This window comes from Nyctibius grandis, chromosome 6, assembly GCF_013368605.1.
Source record: "Nyctibius grandis isolate bNycGra1 chromosome 6, bNycGra1.pri, whole genome shotgun sequence".
Lineage (NCBI taxonomy): Eukaryota > Metazoa > Chordata > Aves > Nyctibiiformes > Nyctibiidae > Nyctibius > Nyctibius grandis.
The window spans coordinates 20,799,316-20,823,548 of NC_090663.1; the positions used below are offsets into that span (position 1 = coordinate 20,799,316).

At 41.5% G+C, this 24,233-nt stretch overlaps 1 protein-coding gene across 1 annotated transcript in view; it reads right to left on the reverse strand.

The window, feature by feature from the left end:
- Positions 1–23,772, reverse strand: part of DHX15 (DEAH-box helicase 15) — a 51,878-nt gene extending 28,106 nt beyond the window's left edge. Inside the window, exons 1-5 of the mRNA XM_068404346.1 lie at positions 23,525–23,772; positions 17,670–18,018; positions 13,007–13,200; positions 11,683–11,842; positions 11,071–11,289 (exon numbers count right to left, since the gene is read on the reverse strand). Coding sequence (XP_068260447.1) covers positions 11,071–11,289; positions 11,683–11,842; positions 13,007–13,200; positions 17,670–18,018; positions 23,525–23,592 — 990 coding nt within the window. The 5' untranslated portion in view covers positions 23,593–23,772. The remainder of the gene's footprint in view (positions 1–11,070; positions 11,290–11,682; positions 11,843–13,006; positions 13,201–17,669; positions 18,019–23,524) is intronic.
- Between the last annotated feature and the right edge of the window lie 461 nt (positions 23,773–24,233).

Here is a 24,233-nt window from a genome sequence, read left to right on the forward strand (position 1 = left end):
AATAACTGGTTATATTAAATGAATCAAGCTGACACAGAGCAGAACTTTTGTTCCAGCTCCAGTGAAATACAGTAAGAACACTTCATCTAAGCGTGTGTAACTACATATATAAATACTCAAAAGCCAAAACTGCAGTCCTGAGTCACACACACTCGCTTATGAGCGGTGTTAAATACTATAGTAACAGTACACAAAATATGCACGCACTTTGAAAACAGTTATACGTCTTACAGTATCAACGAACAAAACAAAAGAGCTATAGGTGCTTTGCAGGTGTAAAGGAGGTGTATGTAATGCTTCAGGTTGTGGTCAAAATTAAGTACTCCAAAGCACTTTTGACCATTCAGTGGGATAAACATATTCACTGTCACCTGGAGATTTCACAGATAAAACTGCTGGACTGTAACCATGGAAACATAGCTGCGTTTACTCTTTGTAAAAGTACTAAATGCTGCTCCTTTGCAACAGTTAAAGTAACCACAGAAAGCACTAGCTGCAGGTTAGTTTATATTTAATGCTCAAATTGTCTTTTTACAGTCTATCCCTTTGCCTTCTCTCTCTCTCTCATACTGCCCAGTACTGCTTGCATCCCTCATCCAAGAACATGCAGAAAAACTACTGCAGCTAGAACAAAACACAGATGATAGAGCTGAATTCCTACCCCTCTTATTTGTAAAACTAAAACCTTTTTTTCTTCTATCACCATAACAGTGCTAAAGTTTCCTTTTTATCCCCCACTGCAGAAAGTAAATATAAAACCTTCCACATTGCTCAAAGGACAGCATGGGAAGGGGAAAAAAGGAAGGTCTCCTAAGAAGCCAGTTTCTTTAACCTGACAGAAATGATCTGGGAAGACACGATGAAAAGCTGTCAGTATTTGAAACTACGAGGGACAGACCTGAAGTTTTCCTATGGCTTAACTTCAAGAGTACCAGTTACAGGACTAATGCTTAAATAAATAAATCCCACCCAACCCCCCCACCCCCAAACCCTTCTCTGTGATTTGCATTAGTAAATACTAACAAGACTGAAAACATGAACAGGACTTAGTAATACTAAGTAATATTTGGTAACGCACTTTTTTTTCCCCCTAAAATCTCACTTTTGAAAGCCTTATCACAGAAAATATTCTAGGTATGACTTTTAAAGACAGTCTGTGCCAGTTTGATTTAGAAACATGTTGGTTCCTTGGCCTCTGTATCAGAGCACACAGTGAAGAAAGAGAGACTCGGAAATAAATGAACCACAAACCAATACCACACCTCCACTGTTCATCATCTCACTACTCCAGTACTTTGTATTCCCTAGCTCTGCATCAAAAACTAAGGATTTGAACATATCATTAGCAGTTCATCTAAAAGGAGCTGTATAAAGCTAACCACAGAGAATAATTTTGCTTCTTATGAACAGCACACTTTTTTTTTTTCCAACAGCATACAAAGTATTTATTACACTATTCAAAATGAATGCTCAGTAGAAATTCACTTCCATTTCTTTTCCTGGTGGTATTTCTGCAGTAAAAAGTAAGGTGCTCATACTGAAAGGTTGCTATTAGCAAGAACAGAAACAAAAGGATTACAGTAGCAGTTGCATGTATTATTGAGTTGGTGTACCACATCTGTAAGAAGCAAGTCTGTGCTGAACAAATACTGTCAAGATTCTTACATTAGAAAGTTCCATTGAATGATAGTCAAAAACCCAAACATAAAAAGAAACCCAGAAAGACTATCAGCAATGAAGTTGCTGAGTTAAATTGCTCCCGCTAAGCAAACAATCCAATAACCTAAATTTCCTTCCCTTTTGTTTGTGTGCAAGACCCATCCGTGCTGCCACAGACTTGAAATCACAGATACTAAACAGCAGTTACCAAGCGATCGACCACAAGTTACCCTGAGCCACCAAAGTACTTCAAGTGCTGGCATTCATCTGGCTCACGGGCCAAACTGGTATGTAAACATCCATTTAACTTGCTGGTCAGGTTCCACTCAAGATCTAAACTGTATCTCATTATCTTTAGAAAAACTGTTTCTACAAAAAGATGGTGACTAGTGATGTCATTTTAAGCACATTTAATGGAACAATTCAAGCATTTAGCATGCAAAACAGAATTCAATGATTTTGTAAACATGGTCCTTGGGAACATATTTCAGAAACCCTTTCTTCAACTGACCCTCTATTTGGAGCACTTACAAAGAATCTCATGAAGTGAGCAAAACTTCAAGACTGCTCCAGTTAGAACATACTTTAAACTCTTTTAAATAGGAGATGACAATCTTATCTACAGCGTATCAGCTGCTACACTATACACAGTTAGATTTAGGTTCACCTTATATAAATGAGTCAAGTAGACACAACTGTTAAACCCTGAAGGAAACTAAAGTCAAAAAAAGTGTAAGGCAATTTTACCTTGTATAAAGTGAGTACGCAGTGGGGTGGGGAGGGTGGGGGTGGGGGCGGAACCTAAATGCGTAAATAAAGTACTTCCCAAACCAGAAGTATTTGGTGGACACCTTAACCTTCCCCCTCCTCTTTCAAGTTCCTGTCACAGACAGGGGCATTGCCAGCCACACCTGGCTTTGATGACATGAACCTTCTAGAAATTTTGTCTTTGTCCTTAAAGCTGCATGGAACTTCACTAATTTCCTTTTCTTCCTCCAGGAATGAAAGCAAACTGCTACAAGCTAAAATAAGGAAAGTACAGGAAAAAGAGCTGGCCCTAAGAGCTGCACCATTTCAGGAGATGCTCTGAATACAAATTCAGAGAAACAAAACTTTGTGATGTACTTCAGACAAAAAAAAAAGTCGTCCATAGAACAAGTCAACACTTGACCATAACTGAGAACTGCTCTGTCAACAGGTCAAAACTGAACTTGTCTCAGCATGATTTCTATATTCAGGATTTTTTTGACCTGGTCTATTTGAAATATTTAATATTGACATACTCTCAAATGAATGAAGAGTAAAAAAAAAACCTTCCTCCTTTTAGCACTTGAACACAACTAATATTACTACTCTTCTTTCAGTTTGTGCTCCCCAACTCCTCAATACTTTCTATGCAAGGCTAAACAAGACACAACTTGTGTTCGCTGCAGTCCAGTACACTTATGGACTTAACCTCACCCAAGCACTACCACTGAGACTAAAAAAGTTGTTAATTTTTCTTACGAGGAAATTCAAGTCTCTGCTACTTTCTTTGACAGTTCCAGATCTTAACCAGTCTCACTGTGATGAAAAAAAATGTACCTTTAAAATAAATCCTCATTTACAAAACACTCTACCAAAACCTCAAAAATGTTTTGCAACTCTTTCCGACACCAACATCAGTTTTATCAACATCGCTTTAAACCTTTCTGGAACACTGACACTAGAACTTCACAGCAATATTTTTCAGTATATTTCAGTATATATACAATCAAGAACAACAGTGCTGATCTGTACTTCAAATCTCCACATGCAGCCTGAATTCTTCCTCCTAAATGTGTAATGATGCATTTGGCTTTATGGAGAAAAGGGTACTGGCGTGGCAGCGAACACACTTTGCACTTGTAAGTGCCTAGGTTACTAAGATATGCAAGACAGATCTATGCAGTTTCTGTGTCATGATTTCTGCCTCCCCCATTCCACAAGTTTCATCTGTAAGAATTTTACACCTTCTCTCAGATTACTGATCTTAATGGAATGTGAAATCTAATACTGTTTTAGCAGAACTCCAGTAGACAATAAACCAGCTACCTCTGAGATCTGCAGGTGAGCCAGTCTTGAGACATTTAAAATCAAGTTCAACAAATGTGTATCTACGCAACTAGACTACCAAATTTGTAATCTCAATGACTGAGAACAAGTTTGACAAAACCCATTGTCTAAGACAGACATGTTGACTGAAATGTAATTATACTATTTCCTTGTGAACAGAATCCGCTGTCAAGAGTTTCTAATTTTGCCTGTAACTGACATCAGGCAAGCTGGCTTACAGCTATCCAGGCTATACCTTTTTTGAATATTGGCACAAATATTATTTCCATCTTCTGGAATCTCCCTGATATACCAGGGTAGTTTTTTGTTAGTTTTGAAAATCAATGGATGAGCTCTCCTCCTTACAGGGACTGTGAGATAAAAGTCCTGTTTCAAAGTGTTTATTCCTAATAAACGTTCTTAAAACATCCTCTTTTTGTTACTAATGGATTGAAAAGCAGTTCACGCAACATAATCATGTACTTTTGCTCCTTTCAGGATTCAGGAAGGAAGCTTTTAACAAACAATTATTTATGCACCATTAACAACAATTTTATCTTCATCCAGTAACAGGCCTATACAATTAAGATTCTTTTGGTTGCCAAATGTATTTAAACTTTTTTATTTTTGGGCCTGACAACACAGAATCTTCCCAGGTTCCATCATCAACTTTATGTCTTAACTAATCTGTACTAATTAACTGCTATCCATCTTATTGCCCATATAAAATTACTTGAAGTTCAGTGGAAAGTGAAGGCAGTAACTAGTAAGGACCCTCACTCTGCCTTAGACCATTCCAATTACTCCTCATCTGAAGCCTCTTAAACTCAAAACAGTTCACACTTGTGTGGTTTCACCTAGAACATCTTCCCTTTATGTAACTTCATTTGGTTTTGTAAATGCGTCTTTCTAGCAAGAAAATCAAATCTTCCTGCACTCAGTTCATATTGTTTGCCGGAATCCAGAAGAACTATAAAGCATTTCTGCCCAGCAAAAACCAACAGCAAGACTCAAGATACTAAGCCAACCCAAAACCCAAACCACACAGTGGTAGCGGTACCTAGAGCACACTTTCCAGTTCTTGAGATTACAGTAGGTCCTATCACTTTAGATTCAACAGTAGTACACACATACATTGTACTATGAGGCTCAACAGAGGCCTCAAAACATCCCTGAATCAAAACAGATATAACACTTCAAAGTTTCTTTACAGAAGCTAAACCAGACTTCAACTTCATGCTAGCAAGCAAAATTCAGACTAGCTCCAGGCAGAGTCAGTCCAGTGCCCCTGAACAGCATCATCCATGGATATGTGAACCGGAGAACTCCAGACAAAAAACAGAGGATGGTGGCTTACCAATGCAAGTTTTAAGTGATTCAGTAAGGCAATACAGGGATATTCTTAGATACATTTATGCGTAATTATATCTGTACAGATGAACATGTATTATATGCATTATTTTATTAAAAAGTCGTTTATAATACATTATGTCCTGTAAATTAACCCAGTGGAAATCAAAGAACTTGTTCATACAATAGAACAGAGTACCTCCGTAGCACTGGTTGGTACTAGACCAGCTGGGTCTAAAGCCATTTGCCAAACATGAGTGGTGTTCAGAGTTGGTAACATCTGAAGGCACATCCTCCCAGTGCACAAGGCGAGGAAGGTGCCAAGGAGCTGTGAACCAGGGGTGTCACCAACAGGTATTTCCCAGCTCAGTGAAAGAACAATGGTCTCCACCCGGCGGAAGAAGACCAAAATGGATGTGGGAACCCAGACAGAGCTCCCACGGAAGGAGGCGATGGTGCAGGTTGCAGGCTGCAGGGAATCCTTCAGCGTCTCTGTGGTGTCAGGGGGCTGTGTGCGCTGTGAGCAGGTAGATGATCTACTCGGCCGAGCGGCACAGCTACAAAGCCAGGTTGAAAGGCTTCAAGCCAAAGTAGAAAAGCTTAGGAGCATTCGGGAGGCTGAAATGGAGATAGACTGGTGGAGCCAGGCTCTGCCTTCCCTGCAACAAAAATGGGAGCACCTGCCGGAGAGCTCCCAGGATCGAGGGACCCCTGTACTCTGCCCCTCTCAGGTGGAAAACAATAACCTAGAGGGGAGGAGTGAGTGGAGGCAAGTCTATGGCCGTGGCAAAAGGCGAGTGCCCTCCTTGCCTACCTCGCCTCCACAGATGCCTCTGAGCAATAGATATGAAGCCCTAGTGGAATACAGCCAGTCCAATGGGGATGTGGTGGAGAGGCAACCTATATCAGAGGTCCCACCACAGTCAGAAAAACCTGACAGGCGTATAGCTACCTCCTCCACAAGGAAGAAGAGAAGAGTTTTAGTGGTTGGAGACTCCTTCCTAAAGGGAACTGAGGGCCCAATATGCAGAGCTGACCTCCATCACAGGGAGGTCTGCAGCCTGCCTGGAGCCCGAATCAGGGATATCACCAGGAAACTCCCCAACCTGGTGAAGGCCACAGACTACTACCCCCTGCTGATCTTCCAGACAGGTGGGGAAGAAGCTGCATCCCGTAGTCTGAGGGGGATGAAGAAAGACTACAAGGCCCTAGGACGGTTGGTGAAAGAGTCTGGAGCACAAGTTGTTTTCTCCTCCCTCCTTCCATTTTCAGGTGATGACGTGGGATGGAATAGTAGGATTCTCTCTATTAATGCCTGGCTACGAGACTGGTGCTACAGGCAGGGCTTTCGGTTCTTTGATAATGGCTGGTTTTATAAGACACCAGGCGTGACCGTAATACATGGGAAAGGTTTATGTCGTAGGGGCAAAAGGGTTCTGGGACAGGAATTAGCAGGGCTCATTCGGAGAGCTTTAAACTAGATTCGAAGGGGGATGGGGTAGCAGCTGGGCTTGCACCACTGGGACAACGCTCTAGTGTTGAGGTAGACCAGGAGGCCTCCCATCCCCCTGGGGTGAAATCGGTGTGCTCAGCTCGCTCCCTGAAATGCCTGTACACCAATGCACGCAGCATGGGGAATAAACAGGAGGAGTTAGAAATCCGTGTTCGGTCGGGGGGCTATGATCTAGTGGCAATTACAGAGACTTGGTGGGACGCCTCGCATGACTGCAATGTGGTCATGGATGGCTATGTCTTGTTCAGGAAAGACAGGCCACTAAGGAGAGGTGGTGGAGTTGCTCTTTATGTGAGTGAGCAGCTAGAATGTACTGAGTTCTGTCCAGGGGCGGATCAGGAGCGAGCTGAGAGTTTGTGGGTGTGAATTAAGGGGCAGGCTGGCAGGGGTGATACTGTTGCGGGTGTCTATTACAGGCTACCGGATCAGGATGAGGAGGGTGATGAGGCCTTCTACAGGCAGCTGAGAGCAGTCTCTCAAATTACAGGGCCTGGTTGTCATGGGGGATTTCAACTACCCTGATATCTGCTGGAAGGCCTACTCAGCCAGCCATCCTCAGTCCAGGAGGTTCCTCCAGTGCATTGATGATAACTTTCTGATGCAAATGGTGGATGAGCTAACTAGGAGAGGAGCGCTGCTGGATCTTATCCTCACTAACAAGGAGGGTCTGGTTGAAGAGGTGAAGGTTGAGGGCAGCCTTGGTTGTAGTGACCATGAGATGGTAGAGTTCAGGATCTCATGTGGCAGGAACAGAATAGCTAGCAGAATCGCAACCCTGAACTTCAGGAGGGCCAACTTTGGCCTTTTCAAGCAATTGCTAGGGGAAATCCCATGGGACAGGGTACTAGAAGGTAAGGGGGCCCAAGATAGTTGGTTAGCATTCAAGGACTGCTTCTTCCGAGCTCAAGATCAGAGCATCCCAGCAGGTAGGAAGTCAAGGAAGGGTACCAGGAGACCTGCATGGTTAAACAGGGAACTGCTGGGCAAACTCAAGTGGAAGAAGAGGGTGTACAGATCATGGAAGGAGGGGCTGGCCACTTGCGAGGAATATAAATCTGCTGTCAGAGAATGTAGGGAGGCAACTAGGAAAGCTAAGGCCTCCTTGGAATTAAACCTTGCAAGAGAGGTCAAGGACAACAGAAAGGGCTTCTTCAAATACATTGCAGGTAAAGCCAACACTAGAGGCAATGTAGGCCCACTGATGAATGAGGTGGGGGCCCTGGAGACAGAGGATAAAAAGAAGGCGGAGTTACTGAATGCCTTCTTTGCCTCTGTCTATACTGCTGGAGGCTGTCCTGAGGAGCCCTGGACCCCTGAGGCCCCAGAAGAAGTCAGGATAGAGGAGGAATCTGTCTTGGTTGATGAGGGCTGGGTCAGGGACCAATTAAGCAATCTGGACGTCCATAAATCCATGGGCCCTGATGGGATGCACCCGCGGGTGCTGAGGGAGCTGGCAGAAGTCATTGCTAGGCCACTCTCCATCATCTTTGCTAAGTCGTGGGCAACGGGAGAGGTGCCTGAGGACTGGAGGAAAGCGAATGTCACTCCAGTCTTCAAAAAGGGCAAGAAGGAGGACCCGGGTAACTATAGACCGGTCAGCCTCACCTCCATCCCTGGAAAGGTGATGGAACAACTTGTTCTTGGTGCTGTCTCTAGGCACATCAAGGATAGGGGGATCATTAGGGGCACTCAACATGGCTTCACCAAGGGGAAGTCATGCTTAACCAACTTGATAGCTGTTTATGAGGATGTAACCCAGTGGACAGATGATGGTAAAGCTGTGGATGTGGTCTATCTTGATTTCGGTAAAGCGTTTGACACGGTCTCCCACAGCATCCTCGCAGCTAAACTGAGGAAGTGTGGTCTGGATGATCGGGTAGTGAGGTGGATTGTGAACTGGCTGAAGGAAAGAAGCCAGAGAGTGGTGGTCAATGGGACAGAGTCCAGTTGGAGGCCTGTGTCTAGCGGAGTCCCTCAAGGGTCGGTACTGGGACCAGTTCTATTCAATATATTCATTAATGACTTGGATGAAGGAATAGAGTGCACTGTCAGCAAGTTCGCTGATGACGCAAAACTGGGAGGAGTGGCTGATGCGCCGGAAGGCTGTGCTGCCATTCAGAGAGACCTGGACAGGCTGGAGAGTTGGGCGGGGAGAAATTTAATGAAATATAACAAGGGCAAGTGTAGAGTCCTGCATCTGGGTAAGAACAACCCCATGTACCAGTACAAGTTGGGGACAGAGCTGTTGGAGAGCAGCGTAGGGGAAAGGGACCTGGGGGTCCTAGTGGACAGCAGGATGACCATGAGCCAGCAGTGTGCCCTTGTGGCCAAGAAGGCCAATGGCACCCTGGGGTGTATTAGAAGGGGTGTGGTTAGCAGGTCGAGAGAGGTTCTCCTCCCCCTCTACTCTGCCCTGGTGAGGCCGCATCTGGAATATTGTGTCCAGTTCTGGGCCCCTCAGTTCAAGAAGGACAGGGAACTGCTAGAGAGAGTCCAGCGCAGAGCCACAAAGATGATTAAGGGAGTGGAACATCTCCCTTATGAGGAGAGGCTGAGGGAGCTGGGTCTCTTTAGCTTAGAGAGATTAATGACCTCTACATATTTATAAACATTAATAAGGGCAAGTGTCATGAGGATGGAGCCAGGCTCTTCTCAGTGACATCCCTTGACAGGACAAGGGGCAATGGGTGCAAGCTGGAACACAGGAGGTTCCACTTAAATATGAGGAAAAACTTCTTTACGGTGAGGGTGACCGAACACTGGAAACAGGCTGCCCAGAGAGGTTGTGGAGTCTCCTTCTCTGGAGACATTCAAAACCCGCCTGGACACGTTCCTGTGTGATATGGTCTAGGCAATCCTGCTCCGGCAGGGGGATTGGACTAGATGATCTTTCGAGGTCCCTTCCAATCCCTAACATTCTGTGATTCTGTGAAGGCAGTCATCCCACCCCCCCCCAACTGTTATAATAAATTATTTAGAGCAATACATAGCAACTGATGTAGCAAGGCCATCATTTATAACTGATACTTAGAAGGGCAAGTATTTGTTCTTCATGAAAGGCTAAAGACCAGCCTGATTTAGCATCCTGGTAAGAAAACAAAATCTGCTGAAACAGATGGACAGCAGGGTTCCTTTCTGTTGCCACTGGTTCATTCATCCACTTGCAACAGTTGTTTCACTAATTCTCACGTTTACCTGTCAGACTAGTCTGAACTAGAACTCCTAACTAAAAACAAACAGGCAAGTTTCAAAGCCTTACAATCGTTAAAAATATTTACCTGTACTTTAATTCACAGGAACACTCCAAACAAATAAGGACACATGTAAAGGCAAGAGTATCTGCTTTTACAGTGACAGTCATTGTTTTGGTTTTCTAAGGGAGGAGATGACCTGCCAGAGGACATTTTAATCAAATGTAAAAACTTTTAAAGCTCATTTAAGAGGCAACACATCTTCATGACTGGCAAACCTACTCAAGAAGCCTGTGTACCTTTAGCATCACAAGTTATTTGTACTGCTTTTTCCCCCTTGGCATAGTTAAGGCTGTGCATGCTTAGAATAAAGACACTGACTTGTTCCACATGCTTTGAAGTGTATTTCAAGAGAGTGACTGCAAGAAGAATGAATCAGAAGAACATTTTTGCTAGCTGTGTTTCTACCCCTACTAAAAATACTAATTTTAGATTGACCCAGTCAAATGAACTTTCACAATGCCTATGGGGTTTTTTTACCTCTTCTCCATCTCAGCCTACTAATAGGGACACTCAAAAGAGCTTCAAAGCAACAGATTAGAACCAAAAAAAAAAAACAACCAACCAAACAAACAAAAAACCCCCACAACCCTCCAAAAAAAGAAAACAATTTCAAGCAAAAGATTTAAGATTTCCAGAAAATGCTCATTTCCTGATGTAGTTTAAGCTTAAGTGCTTTTGTACAATCCTCTTCTGCAAGGCACTGAGTCCATTTCTGAGACATAACTCTCAGTTATCTGTGGTACAGAAAGACTACAACCTAATACTCAAAGCTATTAATAAAAAACAAAACCCAAACATTTTTATTAAAACTACTACTGACAGCTAAGTAGCAGAACCAAAGTGTTATTTTTCAGGTAAGTTGTACAATACACATCCAGAAGTGCATAGAACTACATTTTCACTAAAAACATCAATGCTACCAGGTACCCAGAACATTTGAGTTCACATCAGTTCAAATCTAGCGTTCATAGTCTAGGTTTCTATTTTAGAGGTACATGAGTAAGATGAGAACTTTCATTTTAGAGAGGGCTTGCACAGCATACGCATATTTCAGATACATACAGTGACTAAGGACCTGAAGTCTATGTCAGGTAGAAAACCTCAGGTCACTCAAATGATAAACTAGAAAAGGAAAACTAAACATTTCAGTCTACACAAGGGACTTAAAACAGTTTCTGTATGGAGCAATGGATAAAAAAAAAAACAAAAGGAAGAAAGTACCTCTTGTCCAGTAAGAAAGAGTAAGAGATCTCCTTCCTCTTCTTCACACATGTGAATTTGGATCACTGTTCGAATGGCAGCCTCAAGGTAGTCCCTTTCTGGTTCTGGAGTATAGAATATCTCTACCGGATGGGTGCGACCCGGGATAGTTAGAAGAGGACAGTTATCAAAATAGATCTGAAACTTGCCAGCATCTAAAGTAGCACTCATAACTATAACCTGTAGGTTTGGAGGACAAAAGAAAAGTTACTCCAAAGGTTAACAAGAATTTGTGCAACATTATGCACAGAATATGTAATAGTAAGAAACTAAACTCAACTGTTGACTGTGATTTAAGCATGCTTTTATCACCCTTGTTACGAAGGTCCAAAAAAATTCCTAGTCAAATACGGATAAGGTTAAGATACAATTACGTTGTTTCTATATCTTCCTCAATAAAAACTGTATTATGAGTTTCCTAGGGTTATCTTTCCCATACAGATTACCATTAGATTAAAAATGTTGATCTACTTTAGTTGATCATAAAAATCAGCTAATGGTAAGCACACAGATACCTTATTTAGTACATCTGCAACGAGAAAGGAGACGCGGTTGGGCTTCATCATTACTGACCTTCAAATCAGATCTTTGTCTTACAACTTCCTTCAGAACTCCCATCAAAATATCAGTAGCCAGTGTTCTCTCATGGGCCTCATCAAGAATTATAACACCATAGCGCTCCAGCAAAGGATCATTCATCGCTTCACGAAGCAACATACCATCAGTCATATATCTGAACAGAAACAAAAACAATTTCAATACAAATTTTATTTAATAAGTCTGATACAGAACCCTCTTCTGTATCATTCACTAGATTGCTTGAACTAAGCTTTTAATCAACTTTTAAAATATAGAAACATCAGTAAACTATTTCAAACAAGGTAACAAGCCGATTTTAAGTTTTCAAATAGAAATTATCGCAGAGTGAAGTGAAATCTGGGAGTAGGGAAATCTGGGAAGCTGGGGCAGGGGGGAGAGGGAAGGGGAAACAAGGTTTAACAACACTTATAACTCATTTGTAGACTATTACTGGCAGACTTCCAGGTCTACATTTAGAGACAGGAAAAGAAAGGGAAAAAACCCTTTGAAATCCTAGAAATATTATTTCTGCAATTGTTTCTCCCCTCTTCTGTTTGCAGATCATCTGTTTACTTTTTGCTTTTCTGTCTCAGTTAAATTTCTTTTTACGCATCAACTTTATTCCCAGCCTTCAACTACTTGTATGAGCAAAAAAAGAAGACATCTTTTGATAGAAAAGCACTATTCCTTGAACCACACTATATGGAATCCTTTTTAACTGAGCATTCTGAATGTCATCTGCAAATGACATATTAAGTGGGCCTGGTTCCACCTACACAGCACAGGAATCTAGAACAGTCGACAACTAAAACACTATGGATTATGCGTCCCAGAGCCAGGTATAGGCCAGTTTTGAAACTTCGTGGTAGTTCTCCTTACTGAAGCAAGCTACTGAACTTCACCAGGATTACCCTGAGTAGGAAGACATGACAGACAAGGGTCAGCTGAATGCATAACATGAAGAGAAACTGAATGCTAAAGGGCTTTATTCTGAATAGCACCTTAATTATAAAAATACTTCTTCAGATCACCCTCTTTATGGATCACTTAAAATTAATTCCCATAGGGTGCAGTGAGTCTTTAGGAGGAATGACTCCTTTTCAATTCTACTCAAGACCCACATCCCAGGTTTCTCTCAGCTCATGCTATGGCTCCTGCCTCTCTTCTCCACTCAAGACATGGAAAGTGCCTGTCCATAGATTCACTCCCCTCCTCATCACTCCTTTCATAATTTTGCTCACATCCTTCACTACCCTGTGAATCCCCCCACCTCTGAGCAGGCTGTGTTATACCTTCACCTGATAGTTGCCATACTTACTTCAAAATGGTTTTTGCACTACTGCAGTCTTCAAATCGAATAGAGTAACCAACCTCCTGGCCCAGCATGACATCCATCTCATCAGCAACCCGCTGCGCCACACTCATTGCAGCTACTCTCCTAGGCTGGGTACATGCTACTCCCCTCTTTGGTCCAGGTAATGAGCGCATGTAGTCAACACACCATTGAGGGATCTGTCAAGAATAAAATTCAGTTTTAAACATACTTCAAATGGCCAGATGTAATCTCTAACCTTTGTACTATATCAAACAAAAGTGAGTTATAATTCCACTGAAATGCCAACTGCACGCACAAAAATATCCAAAGCATGAGAGCAGATAGACTAGTTAGTTGGACCCAATGTCACTAAATAAAGCACACTCACATTAAGCATGTACATAACTACCTTTGAAGTTCTCAAGGAAATAAACAGGCTCATAGTACATTTAAGCACTGCTAGATCAGTACCTTACGCAGATATTTAGCAGCGACCAACATGCTCCAAAGCAATCAAAATTAAAGTTAACACTCAGAATTTTAGGATCCATAGCAGTTTGTTGTTTACAGTTTTAGGAAGCAAATTATACTTTGTAGGTTTAAAAAGTAATGGTTATTAATATATTAAGCAAAAAGAAATAATTTAGTATATAAAAAATGTCACAGCCAGGAATCACAACACAAAATGAACAAATAATTAGTTACGTTCATTTGTACAGTTATTGTTCTTTTGAAATTTTAACAACCAGACATGAAACTCCTTCCTAATGTCTTCCTTCCTAAGTTACCACTCATTTTATTTGTCAGACAGCAGTTTTCTGCTCCTGTTAGGAATCTGGAAACAGTAAGAATCACCCAAAATAAGCAGCTTTATTCAGAAGAATTTCTAATAACAGCTTGTAACAGTTTGATGAAGATGGAATATTCTTAACATGTTCTCAGCGTGACATTTTATGAGGAGACATCTCTAGGCACTAGTTCCAAGTCTACAGATCAAATAGAATCCACTCCTACTTAGTAATTGCTTTTCAAATATTCTTAAAAGCTCACACAGATGGGAAAAAACCATTTATATATTGCATCAGTGCAGAATAAAAGGAAAAGCAGCGTAACTTAAATGAGGAAAATTTTTCTTCTAGAATATCTTATCTCCACAGCCAAACGGACATAAGTGAACACTAAAACATACCCACAAGCAGACAAGTGCAGACTGTAATGAAAAACTTTTTAAAAAAACAGAGAACACACTTCCATTATAAATACAAAAAAAGAAAAAAGGCAGACTATCAAAACATGACAGGACTGTGAGAAGAACTCAAATTTCTAGAAACCCCAATCAAAACTAAAAATAATAGCAGTTCTTGAACACTGATAGCATGAACCTGAAACCCTATCCTCTAACACATACACACTCCCCTAATGTGCAGCACAGAGAAAGGAATTTGCTTCCCAAGTCACTAATAAAAACTCAACTCTAAGCATATTAGGTAACGCTTCTTGACTTGAAACAGAGCAAGTGCTGAAATAAATTTTAAAACAGCAGGTCTGTCAGGCCACAGTAGCATGAAATAATTTAGAAGTGGTTTTCCAGTAAACGGCAAAACCTACAGCACTGGTGTCAAATGAAAGAAAAGGGCTACATAGACTTCAATGAGTTAAGCTGATTTAGATGACCACCAGAATACTTTTCATGTCTAGCTTTAAAAGACATACAGACACTAGAAAAAACACTGTGCCACACTACATTTTCTACTTCAGTCATGACTGGGAATGTACAGAACACTTCTTATCTGGTTCTTACAAAACCTAACACAAAGCTAACTCAACTCCATTGACCCAAAAAACCCTACAAATCACCAAAACCCTTGACCTTCCTTAAAAGAAGCCATTTTATCAATATCAAAAGCATGAGGAATAGCCTTAGTTAGCACACTCCTTAACCTCACGGACTTCTCAATCTCAAGAGAGTTTTCCAAATGTAACCACCATAAACATGAGCAGATAGGGACTACACATACAGTGGCCTCTAAGACCAAAGATAAATGCACTGCAAGCTGTTAAAGACTATTCCAAAGTCAAAGGAAAGTCACATTTTCAAACAGATCCAGAGCAAGAGGGAAGAGCACTGTCCTTCTGGCCTTTCTGAGCCACTTCAATTTATTGAAAACTTTCTCTGTTAAAAGTTACATGATGGAATTCTCAGAATTTTCATTAGTTGAAGTGTCAGACTTTTACCCATATCAATTCTCCTGTGGACAGCAGGGACAGCAGATTAAGCTATACTCAGAATCACCTTGCTTCTGAATTTCACCTGCCAAGAAAACTTGCTGACAAAGTGGTATCCCTTATGTTATGCCAACAAACATCCTACCCTTTATAGTTATGACTCTCAAGTGAAAGCAAATGCTACTCTACTATTCCATCTATGGAAGAAATTTAAATTATTATACCAGCACCACATATGACCCCACATTTAAAAGGGAGCACACGCTGCAATTATAGCAAGTACTTAACCTCTTTCTAAAAGAAATTCAGCACACTCGTTCCACCACTGAGCATATTCTGAAAGTATTTAAAGAAAACAGTTAACTTATTCTTCTAAGTTTAAATTACAAATCAAGCCATTGCAAATACTGAAGACTTGAAAATTAATGGTCTTGGCTTCCAATATACTTCTTCACTGCTTTAGGTTTTTTTTTTAAGTCTATGCGGAACAAGACTCAGAAAAGTTTTATCTCCTGTTGTTTCCATTGTCAAAGCCAAGCATTCCCAAACCTGGGTGCTTGACAAGCCTAAAGGGAAAACGTGCGCATAATCAGGGAAGCAGCTCACTCTCAAAAATATTATCTACTATGATATAGTCTTCTACTATCACCAAAAAAGGGAAGATAACCATTTTTGAAGAACAACTCATTACAGATTTCAAATACTGCCAACTTTATACCAATAAAAGCAAGCATAAATAGTTCATGTACACCTTCAGTTTGAGCATTAGAGGGTTTCTTAGCCACAGATAATTATTTATCTCACTCTGATCAATGAATGTAAGAAGAAAAACAACCACCCCCCAACTGGTTTTAAGACAGCACTTGATCATGAAAAGGATGTGACACTATCACAGGCAAAACAAGGTTTTCATTAAGTGTCAGCAGGATCACTTTCAGTGTTACGCTCCTACAGAGACACTCTTAATTGTTTCAAAAAGTATCTGCAACCTCATGAAGTGAGAGAATTCAGAGGAAGCAGTGAAGCTTCCAAGACAGCTTATGTGCTTTTGGTATCTTAAATCCCATTTTTAGGAAAGATGCCTTAGGTTTCTTAAGTCCTTCCAGAAAATAACAGCTACTAAGGACACACATCCTTTAGATCTTCAAATTCTCAGATCATGCAACAAGAAATCTTGTTTTCATATAGATAAGTACCAAATTTTTTTACATGAATGTTCAAAATACTATCTCTGCTAAGTAACTATACAATCAAACTTTTCTGAAGAATGCTATAAAATCCTGGTCTCAGCTTATACATGTTAAAAAAGAAATACAGATAATGCAATAAGGTACCTTCCAAACAAGACATTGGTTCCTAACATTTGCAGCAAGGCAGCCATATATAACTTCAAATATTTCAGGTACAACTATAAGAGGTATCCAATGTACTACTATGTCCTTCACATTTTGTAGGCATCCAAATTTTATGACTAAAATTTATTTCTGTAAAACTTTCCGTAAGTTAGCTATAATCCATTTCATAAAGACTAAAATACCCTTCAGTTTTTTTATTTTCTGCCTAGATAAAAGGAATTTATAAGGTTACAGAACAAAGAACTTTTTAACACCACTTTTCCACACAGATTTTAAACAGCAAACCAGAGGATAGACTAATGTTCTGAGCAAGTCTGTCCTGCTATAAATACACAGTGGTGTTCCTTGTATCTTACTTAGATCTTTCCTGTTTACTGGTCCCCAAAATTCTTAAGGGTTAAGGAGGCTTTGCAGATCCATTATCACTATTTCCAGTGCTCACAAAGATTTTTAAAGCCATGAATCTACAAAAAAAATGTTATTTTAACTGCAGCACTTGAAAGATATATATGATCTCTGAGAAGTTTCAGCACCCAGGAAACAATCCTCATCTTCTCAAGTCTGAATATCATCAAAACTCATGACCAATCAGATCATCTCAGAATTGTACTTGACATTTCAATTCCCTTTAAGTTCATATTTGCAGCAATAAGTTTCATAAAACACTAACAAGTCCCTACTTCTATAACATTTTTCCTACTTTCCAGATGCTATCTACACAAACAGCTCAATAAACTACAGATGTAAGTTTGGAACCATCACCTCAGTTTGTGGATTACTTCTGTCTAGCCACTAAAATCTCTTTATCTTCCTTTACCAAAAAGATAACTACCAATCATAAAGCCTAATAGAAACAGGGGCGAGAAAACAGGACTGGACTGTGAAAGGCAAAGATGCTGAAAGATTCTTCTCACTTTTGTATTCATTAAGCAAATAAAATATTGATCAAATTATTTTGCTCACAATTTGTGAGGTGTCCTTACACAATGAATTTCAAGAAACCAAAGAAAGTTTCACCCCCACACACACCTAGCAACAGTCTCAACCTTTAAAAAACTGCAGTATCATACAGATTAAAAACTCACCTGTGTTGTTTTACCAGACCCAGTCTCTCCGACCAGCACAAATGACTGATGCCTGATCAAAATATCTGTAAATCTATCTTTATATTCCCAGACAGGAAGTTGTAGCCTTTTTTTCAGGATGTCATAATATCGTGGTGTATGTGGTAGATTTGTGAAAGGGTTAATACTGTGTGGAATCATTGCTGGTTTTATGGTTGTTAACCCAGCAGATGCATAATATGTAGAGTTAGACGTAGGTCGCAAATCTTTTTCCTTGTCCCTTTCTCTGTCACGATCTCTATCTCTGTCACGATCCCTGTCACGATCTTTAGAACGGTCATCACGGTCCCTGTCCCGGTCACGATCTTTCCTAAAAAAAGTTAAAAGACAGCAGAAAATTAGACACTCGAATATTTAAATGTAGAGTAGGAATTTAAATACAACACAACTTTAAAGGTAACTAGTACAAAGTGGACATAAACCAAATCTTTTAACAGGCCTTGCAAAAGCTACCTTGAAGGATAAGCATCAAAGAGTAACAGTATATGATGCATACTGAACACTAAATACAGTTACACTCACTGCACATAAGCACTGCCACAGTTCCTCTCATTACAGGCAAGACTGAAGAAAGCCATCACATGAAGAGAGCATCATCTTAACCCGCTTCATTTCATGATTATAAAGAATCAGCTGTACGTTCTAGTCTTTTCTCACAATTCTTCCAATCCCTACCTCCTGCTGCTGCAGAAAAATCAGAGAACATTAAATAGCCTTCTTGCCTACCTAAGCAAGGGAATTACGCTAGCCCACAAAAACTAACAAAGGTGGTAAGTGAGCCCTGAAAGAAAAGTTTTAACATCTCACAACTACTTTGTAGCTTTTTTTGCTCAAAGTCTTCCATACAATTATGACTCAATCAACTTTGATATACAGGTTGTTGAGTCTGAAACTTAGGACTTAAAACCAGCCACTACAGTTCACAGAACCATAGAATCATGTAGGTTGGAAAAGACCCTTAAGATCAGAGTCCAACCGTTAACCTAACACTACCTAGTTGTACCATCTTCTCCAGTATCACCTCCTGCCACACACTTAAAACAAGCAGTATTTATGTATTCCCATTTGTTACACCTGCAAAAGAAACACAGTTTTACTTTCAGGGTAGTTATCCACTCAAATTTAAATTTCTGGCCTCAGTCTTAGTGTCAGTTTCCGATTTTGCAAATCCACTTACTTGTTCTTGCATGTAATCTCATTCTCCCTACGAACACTGAAACACTTGCAAAGAAATCCCCAGTTTGACCTAAAGAACTAAATCTACACAATTCTAATAAAAATCCCAAACTTACCCTAATTCAGCACTTTAAAATGTGATGGGGTGTTTTTACAAAGCGGGGCTTATTTCAAACTAGTGTAAGTCAAAAGATTAGTGGTGTCTTTGCCTGCAAAACTGAGGATAACCTCAGCTTCAGCTTCTTTTGTGCATTATGTTAACCGGAATCCCATCAAAAAGGCAAAACAAAGTCAACACCAGCTTTATAGTAAATGCACATATAAAACATTTTTAGGAATAGTCATTAAGGGAAAACAAACACACAAGCCCCCCCCCCCCACCCCCCTGCCTTCCTTAGCAGCACTCAGGCAGGCCTGAAAGAAAGAGTAGAGAGCATTTCTAAAGAAAACACTTGACCAGCACTCCTCTCTCTAGGTTGTTTTTTTTTTTAAACACACAGCTGGCATTCAAATGTAACTGGTAAATTAATAAGTAAATTCCTACCTACATGAAAGTTGAAGTAATCAAGACTGTATTAGTACTAATTCTATAAATTTTAATTCAAAATGTGCTGCACACTGGAAACAAGCACCACTCTTGTTCTTGCATAAATGAACATAATCTATGCAGGCTATATTTTTTTCCCCTCAATACTTCAACATATTATGGCTTCAGAGGTTGTCACAGTAAGTTTTTGTTTAAGAAGACTTCTTTTAACGCAGACACACTGAAAATAAAGAAGGATTACAAAACATAACATTTATTGTCACTTACCTAACTCACTTTTATATAGATTTTCCTAAAGCTTTAGACGATGAACTGTCTGAAAATTAAGGCCCTTTTAGATAATTTGCTTGAATCTGAGTTACCATAGCTTCAACATTACCTCTAACATGGTCAAATACTGTACAAGCTAGAAATGTCTTATTACCGTAAACTGACAGGCAAATACTGCAGAACCCAACAGGTTCATATTCTCTGGTACGGAAAAGTTACCCCTGCTACAAATTGAAGGAACTAGGCTCCATTAGACTACACTTAATGGTGGAAGAGTCTAATAGCCTGTATCAGACAGGAATGAAGCTTTGGACTTGTAGATAACTGAGCTATTCACAATCAGATTTTTAAATATCTGCAGGTATCAGGATAAACTAGTGCATGGTCAGACAGTAACATCATTAATAGAAAAAGAAAATAAAGGTATGAAAGGAATTTAAGAATTGTAAAACCAGGTAAAATGCAACAACCTGGTAAAAGCACACACTTCACTGAAGGGAAGAATAACACACACTACTAAAGGAGAGGGTGTGTTTGGTTTTTGCTTGGGTTTTTGTGCATGTACCTCTGAAGGATTTTTATTCTTCATTGGTACCTAGTTTAAGTGTAAAAAAAAAAAACACACCAACAAAACGAACTATTCCATAACCATTTACTCAAACAGTATGATGTCAGAAGCTTCTACATCGCAGATCAAGTGTACCTTCAGGTATGCTTCGATCTCACATAAACCAGCGCTACTGCTAAAATGAACGGATCCACACTGTTGCCAACCATTCCTGTGTGTTGGTATAAGCATTTCAATGGCTCCGTGAAGAACAAGCCCTCCTAGACCCCCTCCACCAATGTCAATTCTAACTCGGATCAGTTCTCTGATCTAGTCTCCCAAACACCCGCTTGCAGCACAAGGGAGAGGGCAGCACTGTCTTCTCCTGCGTTGGGAGGAATTTGTGTGGGCTTAAAGCATAGATAAAAATACAACCTCAAGAACAAGACAGTGGATCAAATGGACTACAAATACGATCCAGAATGGAAAGTCCTGTTAATCCCCTGTTTCTCAGTTTCTACATTGAACTCTTACAGCTGTTTAATCGCACAAATAAGAAAACAAACCTATTAAGTTCTATCTACATTTCAGAAGTAAAAAAAACTACTTACAGGTTAATCAAGAGAGTTGTGTCTTGTTTAAAAAAAAAAAAAAAAAGAGAAGTGGGGGCAACCAGATCCCAACACAGAAAAACCACAACATATAACATGCCCTCAAACTTACTCTCTAATACTTATCATTTTATAGCAGCACTTTTTTCCCCCCCTTAAAAATGTTTCCCAGTCTCCCATTATTACTGAAACTTAGCAGACACATCCAGACTCCTTTGAAAGGTCAACAAGGGAAAAGAGGAATGACAGTTACGCTCCCATATGAATTTACTAAACTTTCTAAAAATGCAACTTGGCAGTTCTTCATTTATAAACCGTCACATTTAAGTTACTTTTCATTATTGTACAGAGAAGATTGATCTCAAACCCAGAAATGAACATTAAAAGAATCATAATTTAATCACATTTGTCTTGTGCCTGAATCCCATAACAGTCTCCATAATCACAAGGGGGTTGGGTTTTTTTGCTTTGTTTTTCAAGTGAAGTAGTCTGGTCTGCTATCTGCTTTCCCTTCCTTATGTCCACACGTATATAATATATACACACGTGGGCACAAAAGAAACGCTCTAGCAATCACTAAATCAGAGGATGAAAAGCATATAAAAATGAAAATGGAAACAAAGGGCACAAGGTAAAACCACTGATCATCGCAGTGAAAGTCTAAGCACATCTAATAGAATATCACTGTTTTTTTTTCTCCATTACTAGACAGGGCAACAGTTGATGCAAAAAAGCCAATGCAGCTAAAGGAGGGCTTCTGTTCATAAAAAAAACAAAATGCAATTAGTCTGAATGATACAACCTACTAACGCAGTACCTGTGACATTACACAACAACAACTGAAGTTAAGTATGTTTGGAAAAAAATTAACCTATGTATGCAATTCACACAAATACTGTAACAAAAACCTTCCACACAATCCCCATTTTTCCGAAAAGTCTTTTACTTTTTACTGTCATAGATGACACTTCAAGACTAGAAGAAAACAGATGTCGTGCCAATGCTTAGGGTTACACCAACAATTAGAAGCCTGTGGCCTGGCATCATTGCCATGTAGAGCCACACATACCAATACAGGCCTCAATTAAAAAGGAACTAAAAAAATACACAGTAACTTGATACAATCTTCATATTTAATCAAGTGGTCCAGTTTGAATGCAAGATAAACTACTTTCTGCATGGGAAGTGGTAACCATCCATGGAGCTAATTCAGCTTAATCCAGCTCCAAAACCAACTAAATTGCATAAAGGCACTCTCAGCACAGAGGAAGACCTGTACGTACATGCTATTAACAAGAATCTCTCTGTGCATCTTCCTTACAGCCTTCCATAAACTGTAAAACCAAACTACCCTAAAATAAATCAAGACAATGTAACATTAGCACGGCTTGTGCTACATGAATTAAGATTTCAAGTAATATTATAAATAATCATGCTCAATAATTATGCTTACAATGACTTATTCTCAGTCCTACACCATTTAATGCTTTTATTGGCAGAAGAGGAGGGGACAAAGAAGGGACACAAGACCAGCACTGGTACATTTTTTAGGTGCCACAAAGGTCAAAGGCTTTTGGTTAAGAAGTTTTACCACTGCTGGGAACTCATTAAAGCATACACAAAATATTAAGACTAAGAGTTCAGAATGACAGTAGATAATCAGTAAAAACAATGCCAAATAAAACCATACCAAAACTTCAAAACCCACCAACATAACAACAAGGAAATACTGACCTATGCTTATCTTTAGAACCAACCATAACAGTTGTACTACATTTAAATAATGCCCAATTTTGGCATAACCATTTGAAAATTTCGCAAAAATCTCTACATACAAAAAAACTGCATATGTACAACTTTCTGTATACACAAAAGAGCTATTCCTTAACCTTAATGACAATCTGCTAAAGCCTGCACAGCACAGACCCAAAACTTTTAACCTTTGCAAAACTAAGGAAAAAATATAATCCCTCCCCTGACCCCTACCCCAAAATCCACCTCATCATCGATTCCTACGTAAAGTCAGGCACATCCCTGTCAGTTACTGAGTGAAAGACGTTAACAAAGGAATAACGTTCCTACCAGGCGAGGCACTAATTATATAGGAGAAACAAACCTCACGCTGACCTCTAGGACCACATTTGCCAGACCTCTCAAGACAGAGAGAAGAAGATAGAAACAAACAAAAAGGGAAGGAAAAAAGAGAGATAAAGAAGGGCCGCAGACAAAGCCGGGGGAGTGGGCCGAGCAGCGCGCCGCCCCCGGCTCCGCCGCAACTGGAGCCCAGCCCCGCTCGCCCAGGCCGGCAGCTGCCTCCCCTTCCCCCCCTCAACGCCGCCGCACGAGGCTCTCCCCGCCTGCTCCCCACCACCGCGCTGCCGCCATCCGCCTCCTCCGCCCCCACCGAGCGGCCCAGCCCCAACAGAAGGGCCGCTCCCGGGCCTAGGCCTAGCGCTCCAGGGGGCCGCCGAAGCTCCCGGGCCTGCCCCACCGAGGCGGCGCCGCTGGGGGCTCGCCGCGCGGCTACAATCCTCTCCTTCTCCCCGGCACGGCAGCCGCCCCGCTCCCCGCGGCCAGAGCCGAGGATGGGGAGCAGATTGCGCGGGCGCCGCTGCGATCCCCCACCCGCCGCAGGCCGCGCTCCCCGGGCCGGGCCGCCCCTTACCCGTCGGTGCTGCGTTTCTTGCTGGAGCTGTAATCGTCCCCCAGATCTAAGCGGTGGCGCTTGGACATGGCGGCGGCGGGCGGGGTGGCGAGCAGCCGCTGGACGCGGCGGTCAGTGATGGGGCCAGCGGCCGGGCCGGGACTGCGTGCGGCGGGGCGCGCTCTCCGCTCCTCGAGCAGCAGCCGCGGCACCGCGAGGCCAGGCACAGCAACTAAAATGGCGGCCGGAAGGAAGCGCCGGGGCTGCGCGAGACGCTGGCGCGCGCGGCGATGTTGCTGGGAGGGTGGGGGAAAGAGGGTGGAACGCGCGCGCGGGAGGGCGGGACCGTCTGCAAACGCTTTCCCTCGGCGCGCGCCCAACGGCCGGCCCGGCCCGGCCCGGCCCCGCCCAGCGCCGCGCGCTCCAAGGGTGGCAGGAGGCCGCCAGAATGGCGGCGCGGTGGGCGGGCGGGATGGGACGGCCATGCGCACGCTACGGGTCGGAGCGGCCCTGCCAGGCCGGCTGCTACCGGTGATGTCCTACAAGAAAAGCCCCTTTCCGCAGCCTGTTCTGTTCCCCCGGGCACGCGTGCGGTGGAGCGGGAGTTTCCACAAAGGGAGTCGAAACCGGGTTAACTTTCTGGCAAACGCCTCTTTTAGGCCACCACAGACGTCTCTGGGTGTGTTAGCCTTGCGTGTGGGGAAAAAAGGCAATCTTTCACACGTCATCT